At 33.7% G+C, this 13,501-nt stretch overlaps 1 protein-coding gene across 5 annotated transcripts in view; it reads right to left on the bottom strand.

The window, feature by feature from the left end:
* Window positions 1-13,501, bottom strand: part of LOC126763200 (uncharacterized) — a 63,765-nt gene that overhangs the window by 9,222 nt on the left and 41,042 nt on the right. For all 5 annotated transcript variants that reach the window (XM_050480498.1, XM_050480501.1, XM_050480499.1 and 2 more), the window contains exon 4: window positions 8,552-8,677. In XM_050480498.1, coding sequence (XP_050336455.1) covers window positions 8,552-8,677 — 126 coding nt within the window. The remainder of the gene's footprint in view (window positions 1-8,551; window positions 8,678-13,501) is intronic.

Raw genomic sequence — 13,501 nt, 5'->3', positions numbered from 1 at the left:
AGACACCTCTAAGAAAGCCTCTCCAAATATGAGTTTTTAATTGTAACGGGAAGGTCCTCCGCCTAACGGTTTTCTATTTTTTCTTATTATCAGATAGAAAAATTTATATCTCGCTTCCAACTACTTGAAAAAATATCTTGTTCCTTGGATTTTGTAGGAAATTGAATGCTCTAAAATATGGTCTCTTATGATTTTTTCGTAAACCCAACCGTTTAAAAGATATTAACGGTTGAAATTTGACTATTTTTGGGAAAATTTTTTATTTCTTATGAATTTTATAACTCAATGAAAAAAAATTATTATGAATAGATTTTTGGAGAGGCTTACTTAGAGGTGTCTAGGAACCTATTTTTCAGAGTACCAAACAAAAAAAAAAAAATTTTTTTTTGATCCCCCCTAATATGCATTGATGTTTGACGATGAATATCTCGTAAACGCTTAACTTAATCGAAATATCGTAGTAGACCATTTTTATAGAGCAGTAAATTTCCTACAAAACTATGTGTATCATCATTCATAATAATTTTTTTTCATTGAGTTATAAAATTCATAAGAAATAAAAAATTTTCCCAAAAATAGTCAAATTTCAACCGTTAATATATTTTAAACGGTTGGGTTTACGAAAAAATCATAAGAGACCATATTTTAGAGCATTCAATTTCCTACAAAACCTAATTAACAAAATATTTTTTCAAGTAGTTGGAAGCGAGATATAAATTTTTCTATCTGATAATAAGAAAAAATAGAAAACCGTTAGGCGGAGGACCTTCCCGTTACAATTAAAAACTCATATTTGGAGAGGCTTTCTTAGAGGTGTCTAGGAACCTATTTTTGCGAGTACCAATTGAAAAAAAAAAAAAAATTTTTTTTGAATCACCCTAATGTACATATATGTTGTATATGGGAGTTGGGAGTATCGACCCGATTTTACTGGCCAATGCCACATAATATTAACATGCCACATATAATAATATGTTCCCTGAGTTTCATTAAGGTACGTCACATCCAACCACCAATCATATGAATTAAAGCCAGCCGGATGCTTGAAAATCCTGATATTAAGTATATAGGGGCTTGGTCAAGGTTTCGCCCTCTTTTATAATTTTTAGGCGAAAAGATACACTGTTATGAGTAAAAGACGTTCTCTTGTTTTCATTGAGATAATCTACATATTGGCCGATATATGCGGCATAAAGTCACCCGGAAGTTCGAAAGTCTTTATATTAGGTATACGGGGGCTCAGGGACACAAGGCATTGGACACAAAGGCATACCATTACCTGGATTATCCCTGAATTTCAATTACAAATCTGCAACATTGATCGATATTTGCGGTAAAAAGTCAACTAAATGTACTGTGTTTCAAATATTCGATACCTAGGGACTTGAACAATTTTTGTTGAAGGTGGACACATTTTGGTCATAAGATGTAATACTTCAAAGATGAGCCGTGCCACGCCCGTCGTTCAAAATTCCCTCATATCATCTCTGATGTAAAATAGTATGTCTCTGGCGCAGCTAGTTATTGATTTATCGCACTTTCAGTTGTTTTAAACAGTATCGTTGTATAGGAGTTGGGTTATCTTCCAATTTCATCCATTTTTACAATGTCGGTAGAGATGCTTAATGAGTCTGTACCTATATACTTTAAGTCAATAAGTGGGTGGATCCGCCCACTTTTTTTATTTTTAACGCAAAGGTGCATCTTATCATTTACGAACTCGTCCTCACTTTTTTGCCAAGAAACAATGGTACCAAGTTTCATCAAGATATCTTAATTTTTACTCAAGTTATCTCGATAAGTTTTAGATGCTGCAAACAACTGTTAGGTGAAAAAAACTATTAAACTCTGTAGCAACATGTTGCAAGAGCATAAAAAATAAAGTAAATAAATAAATTAATGAAAAGCCAGAAGATCTGCTGGATGGAGCTGAAGAGTTGCTGAAGGTAGACGGAGGAAGAGATAAATAAATATTATAGCAAATACACATGTACAAACCTGTGTATCAAGGGTCCAAAATAATTTTACAAACAGTATTGAATAAAATTCTCAAATGTACTCGTATAAGCATGTGTGAAAATCTACACTACCGCACTAAAATCTCAGCCAGTCTGTAGAACTGGAGAGAAAATTATTCTATTTCGATTCCCTGTTAGAGACGTTAGAGACGATAAAGCGTGTTGCATATTGGTCAAGATTCGTAATATTCTATGAAGAGTAGATATTTAAATTATTATTGTTGCATCTAATATCGAAAATCAATAATATCATAGTCGATATTTTCTGACTGCAGTCAAAGAGCAAAAAACGAGTTAATCTTGTCTTCAGCTAAAATGAAAATATGGTGCGATAGGTATGTTTTTTATTACTAAATAAAAACAAGACAAAACGTTAACTTCGGCTGCACCGAAGCTAATATACCCTTCACAGGTGCATTTCTTTTAGTAACTATGTGTTCAGTTTGTATGGAAGTTATATGTTATAGTAATCTGATCTGAACAATTTTTTCGGAGATTACATTGGTGCCTTAGAAAATAATCTATACCAAATTTTGTGAATATATCTTGTCAAATGCGAAAGTTTTCCAAACAAGCTTTTGATTCCGATCATTCAGTTTGTATGGCAGCTATATGCTATAGTGATCCGATCTGAACAATTTCTTCCGATATTACATTATTTCTATGAACAATATCTCACACCAATTTTCGTGAAGATACGTTGTCAAATATGAAAGTTTTCCATATAAGAACTTGATTCCGATCGTTCAGTTTGTATGGCAGCTATATGTTATAGTGCTCCGATATCGGCAGTTTCGAAAAATGAGCAGAAATGAAATTTCTAATCAGCAAATATTGAAACTGTAGTACTAAATTCCAGCACAACAAAACTCATCAAGCTACTTGGCTGTCTCCGGATCGAAAAGCCACCAACCAGCTCGTTCATGTTGTGATACACGAAAGACACGTCTCCAGTCTTTTAGACGTGCGTACGTTCCGAGGACCTAACATCGACTCGAACCACTACAACAAACACATGGAAGGTTTGACGTCGAGAAGCTGCAATCACAACAGACAGCCGAACGATTTTCTACTCGACTTGCACTCTAGCTCTTTGAGTGCACTCATCAGCAACTCGGTATAAGGGAACTGTGGGACGGCATTTCAAACTCCTTACGTACAGCTGCAAACGAAACCATTGGTTTTCGGAAAATGCAAAAGAACAGCTATTTTTCGGATTATGTTATTAAATTTGTACCGAGGAACAATGCTTAAGAAATAACAAAAATAAAAGCATAAAAAACAATATTCCCAGTTCTTGTAAAATTGAAATATGAGAAGCTAACACTTTTTAAACATTTTTTCAATGAAATTAGAAATTTAAATAACTTTCTTTCTAGAAGAAAATATTTATCTTTTAATATCTACGGATATGAATTGCATTGCTATGACTTTAACAAAACTTCTACTTTCCTAAAACAACTATATTTTACAACTCTTGGGCAATTACATCGAACTTGAAACATTCTAACTATTTGTAGTCGTAGACTATATGCGATAAGTACGAGTACAGGATAAACATAACAATAAATAATAAAGACGAATCTTGTCGAAAAAATACGACCCGCCCTGATGTATATACACGAACATTGAAAACAAATATTATACAGTTTGTAGTCATTTACATTTCCAGAAGCATAAATTCCACTGTGTATGTTTATTAAAACCAAGGAGCTTCTTCTAATTATTTAACTGTAATTTGTTTTCACGTTATTATTTAAAACTATTTATTTATCTTGCTTCGATTCTTTGAATTTCGTTCGTTTCTTTCTGTTTGAAAAATTTATATTCTAATATTTCACGGAATTTTTTTCATTATTGCATTAACCTCATTATCATTATTAATTTTTGTTTATTTTCCATTACTAAGTACGCCTAATTATTGTACATTTTGGTATTGGTATATGCTTCTCGTCAAATTGTATACCATACAAACCTATTTATGTGAGGCTTTTATAAATCATTTTTTCGACCCATTTGTTTATAATTTAAATGCTATGCACTCACTCGATATCTATATATTTATTATGTAGTACTTTAGTTTTATGAACACCTGCGCATAAATTTCGTACAACTTGAAAAGAAAAATTGGCTAATTTTCATTCTTCATTTTATATGTAGCTGGAATTAACGAGCGGGTTTTAATGGACTATTTTTCGTTGTTGTATGTAAATATTTTTAGGAGCTTGAAATGACGTATTTTTATTGATGCAATAAAGTTGTAAAAATATATTATTTGCAGGCAATCACATAGATTATTTGTTGTAAAATTGATTGGGCGATGCCTCACTTCAACTCATGGTTATTAATTTTCGGAAATAATTTTTTGAAATCATCTTCTATTAATTCTGAGAGATATTGAATATTCAATTGCCACTTTATTGTTAAATCAGTTCGCCCATAAAAATATAAATTTTATAACTTAAGGTAATTGAATAGGAAGTCCTTGACTAATTGTCAACGTAGACTAATTGAAAAAATATTTTTTGACGATGTATTTTTCATAGATTTCGATTTAGTTAAAACTTTCTCAAAATATTTGCAAATATTATAGTAATTATCTGTAAATTGAGAAATCTAAGACTAAATGCGTTTTTAGGCTGTAAGGCGTTAAAGAGGCGCACTACGAGACAGTTTTCACAAAAAAAAATTTCAGGCATTGGACTCTTCGTCTCGTGGTTGTGATGTTAGTTTCAACCCGCAATTATGAATTAATATACATATGTATGTATGTACATAATTATGAATAGAAACAATTAAAGCATATAAGCGCATTATGGTTTTGGGTCAAACGTACATACATACTTAGTTATTCATAACCTTGAATTTGTGAACAAATTCGGTTATCTGCAAACCAGATTGATTGACAATTTTGAAATCGCATATCGAACCATTATTTGCAATATTTTCTTTTTATGACAAAATACGCGCTTAACATTCCCCAAATAGGTTGGGAGAACAATTTCGACAATTAAACTGTGCGTTCGTTTGTGCTAAGTAGAATCGACTTTGAATAAGGTAAAGTTATCATACTCTCAGTACTATTGATACAGCAGCTTGGTTCATGGCGTCGATTAAAGGTACTGTTTTACTTGAAGTTATCGTAAAGTGTCTAGAAGTGTTTTGGAACTAATTATTGTTAGAAGCGGTATAAGAAAATCTTTACATTGCTTCCTTAAAACGAAAAATGGTTCACATACTCAGCCTTGAAGTATAACGCAGAATCTTTCATGCCGGCAACTTTGCACTGAGTAAGTAAAGACCTCTTTCGACGAACAAAGACCAAACTCTACAAGTCCCTCATCATTCCCATCCTGCTATATAGTGTGGTATGGACAACGGCATCATCTAATGAGTCGGCCTTAAGAAATTTTAGCGGAAAATGTATGGTCCTTTGCGCATTGGCAATGCAAATGCCGCAGTCGATGGATGACCTATACGGGTTATACGGCGGCATTGACATAATTCAGCAAATCATGGGACAGCGGCAACACTGCTTAGGTCATGTTGTCCGGATGGGAGAGAATACTCCAGCTTAGAAGGTTTTCGATTCAGTGCCCGCTGGTGGAAGCAGAGGAAGCCCTCAACTCTGTTAGAGACATGAGTTGGAAACGGCCCTGCCCGCACTTGGTATCTCGAATTGGCGCCAAATAGCGAAAAGAAGAAACGATTGGCGCGCTGTTGTTAACTCGGCTAGAAGAAGAGGAATCTTACATCGCTGGTTAGAGAAAATTTAAAGCTAATGATCGTCTCTCAGCAGTCACAATCTGGTGCGCGGCCAAAGTTGTCACCAAAAATAATCAGCTCTCTGTAATCGACTTTAAACTAGTCCGATATTAACAAAACATTGCTGCTCTACATATTCAAAGTCAATTGATATAAAATAAGTAGCTTTTCCCTGTCTGAAAAACTCTTAAATGTTTATGGTTGGCTACCGAGGGTGATCGCTTTCAGAAAAATCTTGTTAATATTGGTCGTAAACCAATCGAAAGATATCGATCGAGCCTCATGGTTCTGTGATCGACATATTCACCGCTGGATTAAAGGGTGGCCTTCTACTATATTAACCCATACATAGGTAGTTTAAAAATAAATGACTACCATTGGCTTAACAGTAGCTGCCAAGTGAGCTTCTTCTCCAATTAGCAAGTTCATAAATCTTCTTGTGGACAAGCAAGGGAAAATAAGCAATTAAAGCCATTCGTAGCTCCAAAACCAAGGCTCACTGCGCTAGGTTATGCAAGCAAGCAATAACTATCCTACTCGTATCAGTAGGTAGTTCGGTTAATAAAATAAGAGTACCCAGTCTTATAGAAATAACTGGAAGAGAAAAGATAGGCGAGTTGTCCCGCTCGGGAGCAGCTGGGAACAAATTTCCTAGCTGCCCCAAGCCATTCCTTCAAGGGTTTATTACAAAGTTACTTTGGGATAGTGTTGATGGTGAACAGACTAAAAAAACTCTACTTTTAGGCAAAATACAATTTAGAAATATTGTAAGGGTCATCACAGGGATCCTACTCTTTAGATCCTACCTTCAGAACAAAGAATGAATTGGGACGCTGCTAAATGCAAAGAATGCACGTTAGGATTTTCTAATGAGATCTGGCAATACTGATCTGCTATGGTTTTCCTCTCTCTTTTATCATACATTTCTGGATATATCTTTTTTATTCATATTTCCAAATCGGAATTAAAATCTCAATAAAGCATTAAACTCTATTATAATATTAATATTAATCCCAAAAAAATTGAAAAACTAAAACACAAAACATTTTTCAAATCAAAAGCTGCAATAAAAAGGATGAAAAGGAAAGCTTTATATTTCTAACTGAAAAACTATAATTAAAAGCAATTAAATACAAATAAGACAAAAAAAGCTCAACTATTTTAAAATTTTATTAAAAATAATCTTTGGAAAATATAATCGAAATAATAGAAGACGAAGTACGCAAACGAAATATTTTAAAGTTCAAAAGCGCAATTTTTATACTCTTGCAACCTGTTGCTACAGAGTATTATAGTTTTGTTCACCTAACGGTTGTACGTATCAGCTACAACTAATCGACATAGATATACATATATCCGGGTTGGTATATATATGGGTTGTCAAAAAAGTCTTCGGTATTTTTATTGAATTTTTTTTTTATTTAAATTGAAATGAATTTTTGATGACTCATGCCCAGCTCTTGACCGATGCTACGGCTGCTACTATGCCGGTCTCTTTCGACCAATTCAGCGATTTTATCGCAATTTTCGACGACCACTACACCAGAACGAAAACGTTGAAGCCATCGTTGTGCGGTGGAAATGGAAACTGTATCGGGTCCCTAAACTGCACAAATTTTATTGGCGGCTTGAGATGCATTTTTGCCTTTATCGTAGTAGTACTGTAAAATATGCCGTATTTTCTCTTTATTTTGCTCCATGTTTGCGACGCTATAACTCACGAACGACTTAAAATAAACGACAATCAATCAAACACGTGTTAGCGCGTGAAATAAGCTTTCCAAAAAGGTATAGCATGACCCGATGCGACGAATAAAACTAGAACTACGCGATTTCAGCGCCAACTAGCGAAAATACCGCAAGACTTTTTTGACAACCTATTATATATACTATGTATGTATAAATGATCAGGATGACGAGAAAAGTTGGCATGACACCGCCCACTTTTTTGTGAAATCCCATATCTCGGTACGTCTGTATGTCGAAACGGTTGAAAATCGGACCAATACTTCCCTTAGCTCCCATATACATATGTATGTACCTAATATAAAAATTTTAGAACTTCGGGGTGACTTTGCACCGCATACATATATCGGTTAATATGTGAGTTATCCCAATGGAAATAAGAGAGCGTGTTTTATTCATAAGACTGTATCTTTGTGCCTTAAATACATAAATTTCAGCGAAAGCTTGGCCTAGCCCCTATATAATTAATATCCGGGGGCCTATTCTGTAACTCGATTCGAAAATCAATTTACTCGAATTCGGATTTTTTATATTCTGTAACTCTATTTTCGGATTTTCAAGCCAATTTTCGAATAAAATATTCGTTAGCTTTTGAGTTGTAGAAAGCAAAAACGAATATTGTACGTATTTTTTCTGGCACAGGGTGGCACAACTTTTGCATAATGATAAAGTAGATCCGAATTTCGAATAGAATACATTTTCGAATCGAGTTACAGAATAGGCCCCCAGGATTTTCGAACATTCGGCTGACTTTACTCTATATGATTGGTTTTACACCTTAAAGTATTTCCCTGGCGTTGATTCTTGAAAGTTGTAGAGTATAAAATGTTGGGTTGCACCCGAACTTAGCATTTCCTTACTTGTTAGTTATAAACTTTTGGTTAATTCAATTATACATTACTTGGAATCCTGCAATAAATAATACTCCTTACGTCAATATATTTATTTAAGCACTTGTTGCGTTCCAACAGGTTAATAACTAAGTAAAACCAATTAGTTGTAAAAATTATTAGCCAACTTACATTGTTTTGCCAAAACCGGCGCACAACAGCACTCTTTCACCTGCTCGTAGAAAAAGCAAGAGCCAACAGTAGCCTTATAAAGCTTCTCACCCACATAACAAATGTGTGGCACAAACGGCAGACCCTCTGAAAATATACGAAATACATACTTATGTATATAACGATTATAATTAAAATAAATATTAAAAGTTATGACTAAATATACCAGTGCACTAAATAAAATTCCTAATAATTACTTGCTTATTTGTTGTGGCAAATTTCATATTTGAGCTGATATACACAAAAGGCGCTGTTGTAAACAAATGTAACATTCTAAGCAGACGCAGTAATAAATATATTCAATAACATGCCAAAATGTGCACTAAAAATTAATATTAAATCTTTGTTCTACTCAACACCCGCGCGTAAGTATTGACCTCAGCTACTCTAGTTCATATATTATATTGCACAAATTTGTGCAACACATCCACAAACATATGTACATAATGTAATATGTGTAAGTTGAATGCAGTTTCACTTTCATGCACACTCGTCAATTTGTTTTTGTTGCTGTTTTGTGTATGGTATTTTACTAGCGGCCATAAAAATATTTTCGTGTAATACGAAATGAGTTCATAAACTACAAATGCTGATAAATAATAAAGTTTGGTGTTAAATTGTACGAATATACATACATACATACATACATCTATGTATGTATATGTACTAAGTATAGTGCTGGATACATGTGTACTTACATTGCACATATTTTTAAAATTTAATATGTGCTTATAGTTCATGAGGGAAGCTCCTTGCACTTTGTAAATTTGAGGCTTTCGCTTTGTTTTTCTTTTGGAGCTCGTAAAAGTTGCCGAATTTTTTTCGCACTGAAGGCTAGTAAAAGTTTACAACATGTTTCGAGCAAATCAGCATGAGCTAAAACACATAATTTTGCCTGCGTTTCGTTACTCAACTCCAGAAACTTAAAATTCATGGTTTTTTCTGCCTTTTTGTTCGCATGATTTCGGTCCATACGAAAACATAAATGTTACGGACCCCTACAGCGATATCTCTTCTTCGTCATTATCTCGTGTACTCCGAAGCAAGACTTTTGGTATATTTTTGAAGTGTGAAAATGTCTGTAAACAGCAACTTAGCCTATATTTATATAAAGTGAATGGTTTTGCTGCTTTTCAATTTGTAGTTTGCAATTTTACACTCAAAATCTTTATTATTGTCACTTTTAACCAGTAAAATGTAAAACAAATAGAGCAATGAGGTTATGGAACAGAATTTGTCTCCTGAAACCGTAAATATCATAACTTCAAAATGCCGAGAATATGACAGACAAATTAAAAAAAAAAAGTATATCAAGATAAAAAGTTGCACTGGAGTTTAAACAGTTTCTATACAAGAACTTGATTTTGTTCGTCAGTTTGTATGACAGCTACAGCCATGGACACATAAATAGCACACTTGGTTATCAAATAAATAACATTTATTTAATCCTTAAATTTACCACTTACGGATTTGAAGAGGAGAGGAGGAGAGATTTAAAGAATAAAGCAATAAATATTATATTATCGTTAAAAAAGACGAAAACATCGGCATCTTATATGGCAGCTGAGACACATAAAATAGCACAATCTGAAAGGGGTAAAAAAAGGACAAAAAAAGGACAAAAATTTATAAAATTAAAAAAAAAATGGCATAAGATTGCTCACTTCGTTAGTATATTGTACTATATCCACTATTTTTATTCACCCATTCACATCTTCGTTGCATGCTGTCCACCAATTTTTGACATCATTCCTTTGGGATTGAATACCAAGCCACCTCAATTCCGGCCCATAAATCTTAAACATTTTTGAATTTTTTGCTTGCTATTTTGATCTTGACATCATTCCATAAATTATCTATTGGATTCAGATCCGGGCATTGTGCAGGCCAAGCCAATATTCATTGGCGGTGTGCTTTGAATCATTGCCTTGCATAAATGTCCAGTTTATGGGCATGTATAAAAATACAAATGGCTCCATTTTATTTTTCAGTATATCCATATACTGAAACCGTTCCATTTTACCATTAATTTGATCAATTGGATCGACGCCATGCCATGAAAACACGCCTCAGTATATGCTACTTCTACAGCCGTGCTTTATGTTTTTTTGGTATACCTAGGGTTAGGGGCCTTGTGGACGACGTACAAATGTGTTTCCATCTAGACCCATCCTATTTATCTTGATTTCGTCGCTCCAAAGCACGTTCCTCCAAAATTGTGCTGGTTTGTCTCTGTGGGCCTTTGCAAATGCCAGTCGAATTTTGATGTGGCGTTTTGACAGGAGTGGTTCCTTCATGTTAATTCGTCCAAAAAGTTGAGCATCGTTGAGACGTCTTCCTACAAGCTTTCTGGACATGTCCACATCATATTCGTCATTAATTTCGATCGTAAAATCTCTGGGTGACTTAAAAGGATCGGCTTTGCTCTTTCTTACTATGGTTTTGTCAACTCTAATATCGGTTTTACGTGGCCTTGGCTTTCTTGATATCTTTTCGTTGACACATGATGGGTCTTTTTTTGTTGCATAAAGAGCATTATATACCATTTTTTGAGAACAATGCATTATTTCAGCAATTTCGGCAGGACCTTTTCCTTTTTTTGTTCATATCGCACATAAGCACTCCCTTTTCCTGTGTGCAATGTTTCCCATTCCCTTTTTAATAAAATATTGACGAAATAATTATTGATTTGCAAAATAAAATTAAAAACACGCTAGAATTTCAGAGAAAATTCAAATAAACTGCGAACTTAAAAAAGTGCTATTTATGTGTCCACTTCAAATCGACACTATACGCAAAAAGATTGCCGCGTACTAAATTTTATAGAAAATCAACGGTATTTTAGCGGCGAAACTATCTTCATAATGAAAACAACCACATTTTTATTGTTAAACTACTTTACGATTAAAAATTAGAATTAATATGGGATTCAGATTTGTGCTATTTATATGTCCATTGCTGTATATACTATATGGGCTGATCTTGGCGGTTCCGACAAATGAGCTGCTTTTTGAGAAGGAAAAGACGTGTTCAAAACGATATAACGATATCTAAAAAAAACCGAGGGACTAGTCGCATATATAGCGACAGACAGACAGACGTACCTAATCGACTCAGCTCGTCAAACAAATTGGCCTAGCCGATCAGTTCTACATAACTTACCACTTCCTGCACATTTATTTAAACAATAATTTTATGTTTTCGAACTACTAACTAACAAAATAATTTGAAACAAGAAAAATATATATTTTATAAATTGTTTTTCCTTTCACTAATCGCACAATAATTTTATTTCAAAATTCTTAAAGTAAAATTCATCCACTTCCGATCAATTAATCAACGATCGCACAAATCTTGTTAATAGCCTAACCATTATTAAACATTTTAACTTGTGTATCCGCTTAGCTAACACAAAATAATATTGTTCAGCTATTAAATACACCCCTGAAAACGAACCACAAAATATACCTGAAAAATACATTAACAAAATAATTTATTACTTCATTTGTCTATGTTTTTCTTGTTGTAGCTAGGTTACAGGAAGTTCGTTTTACTTTTTTGTTCTAATAAAAATAGAAGTTCTCCTCGGCATTTTCGTTCTACGTGATTGCACAAATTAGCATAAAAGTAAATGTGCAATAAACATAAACTTTGATTAGTTTTACTTTTACGTTAGAAGGGGAGTTCGAAAAAAAGACTAAATTAAGAAAAAGTAAATATGTTTAAAAAAATGATGCCAGTTGCTGATATTTTCATTATTAGAAAATTTCAAAATATTTAGTGTGTTTTAATGATTTAAATGTATTGTCATTTAATTACATAATTTAAACTTAAAAGATTTAAAGTTTTAGAAATAAATGGTTACCTATCATCTACATGAGGCAGTGGAATATAGAGCACTATGCACTATGAGAAAATACTAAGTCTTGTCACAAATTGTGTTACAAAGTTTACGAGGACAAATTTGCAGAAAAAAGTGCAGATATTTTTTACAATCAGTTGAGTTTTTGCTTTTGCTTAGTAACATTGGATTAAGGCGACCAAGAAAATGGTATTTGGGGAGACTGCTTTACATATGTAAGTGTGAAAAACTTATGAGCTTCTTAAAAAACTCAATATTTCAAAATGTTTCTTTCTCGTACTATTAATAGTTTTTCCCAGACACCTCAATTGATGACATTAATTTTCTGGCTTGAAGCAATTTACTCGCACCAAAATGACAAAATGTAAGCAAAATCTCCTAAAGGCGCGAAAAACGTTGTTCTACTGCAGCAAAAGTGTACCAGCAAGTTGTTTTAGAATTCTTGGTAAAGCAGTTAAACTCTTCAATGGAGAGCATTAGACCTTCCAACAATATTTCATTCCAGCACAGAAACTAAAAACCACACAGCAGTGGCTTAAAAGCAATACTACTATGAGCAAAAAATAGTAAGACTTTGTTCATCATTTTAAAATTCTTCTTATTCTTCAAAATCTTTTTTGTCTCCCTCAAAGTAATACCCCTTGGCCACAATACACTTGTGCCAACGTTTTTTCCTATCCTAGAAACAGTTCTTAAAGTCAATTTCCGGAATAGCCTTTAATGCGCGTAGCGCTACACCTTTAATTTCTTCAATTGACTCAAAACGGTTTCCCCGAAGACATCGTTTGAGTTTGCTGAATAGCCAGAAGTCACAAGGACCTATTTTGGTGGATATTTTGAGTATGAAATACGTTCTTGCTCGACTTGTCCCGATAAAGCTGAATTTATTTTTAAATAGCACCATAAACAGGTATCTTTGGACATGATCGTGTGAATTCCGATCCCACATTAATGGAGTGCATTATAACTGCCGATAAGATATGGGTTTATGAGTTTGACATGCAAACAAGTCAACAATCATCGGAATGGAGGAAAAAACGAGCCGAAAC

Source organism: Bactrocera neohumeralis, chromosome 6 (assembly GCF_024586455.1).
Source record: "Bactrocera neohumeralis isolate Rockhampton chromosome 6, APGP_CSIRO_Bneo_wtdbg2-racon-allhic-juicebox.fasta_v2, whole genome shotgun sequence".
In the NCBI taxonomy this organism is placed as follows: domain Eukaryota; kingdom Metazoa; phylum Arthropoda; class Insecta; order Diptera; family Tephritidae; genus Bactrocera; species Bactrocera neohumeralis.
Note: the sequence above shows the minus strand (reverse complement) of the source record. Positions and strands in the feature narration are given on the sequence as shown.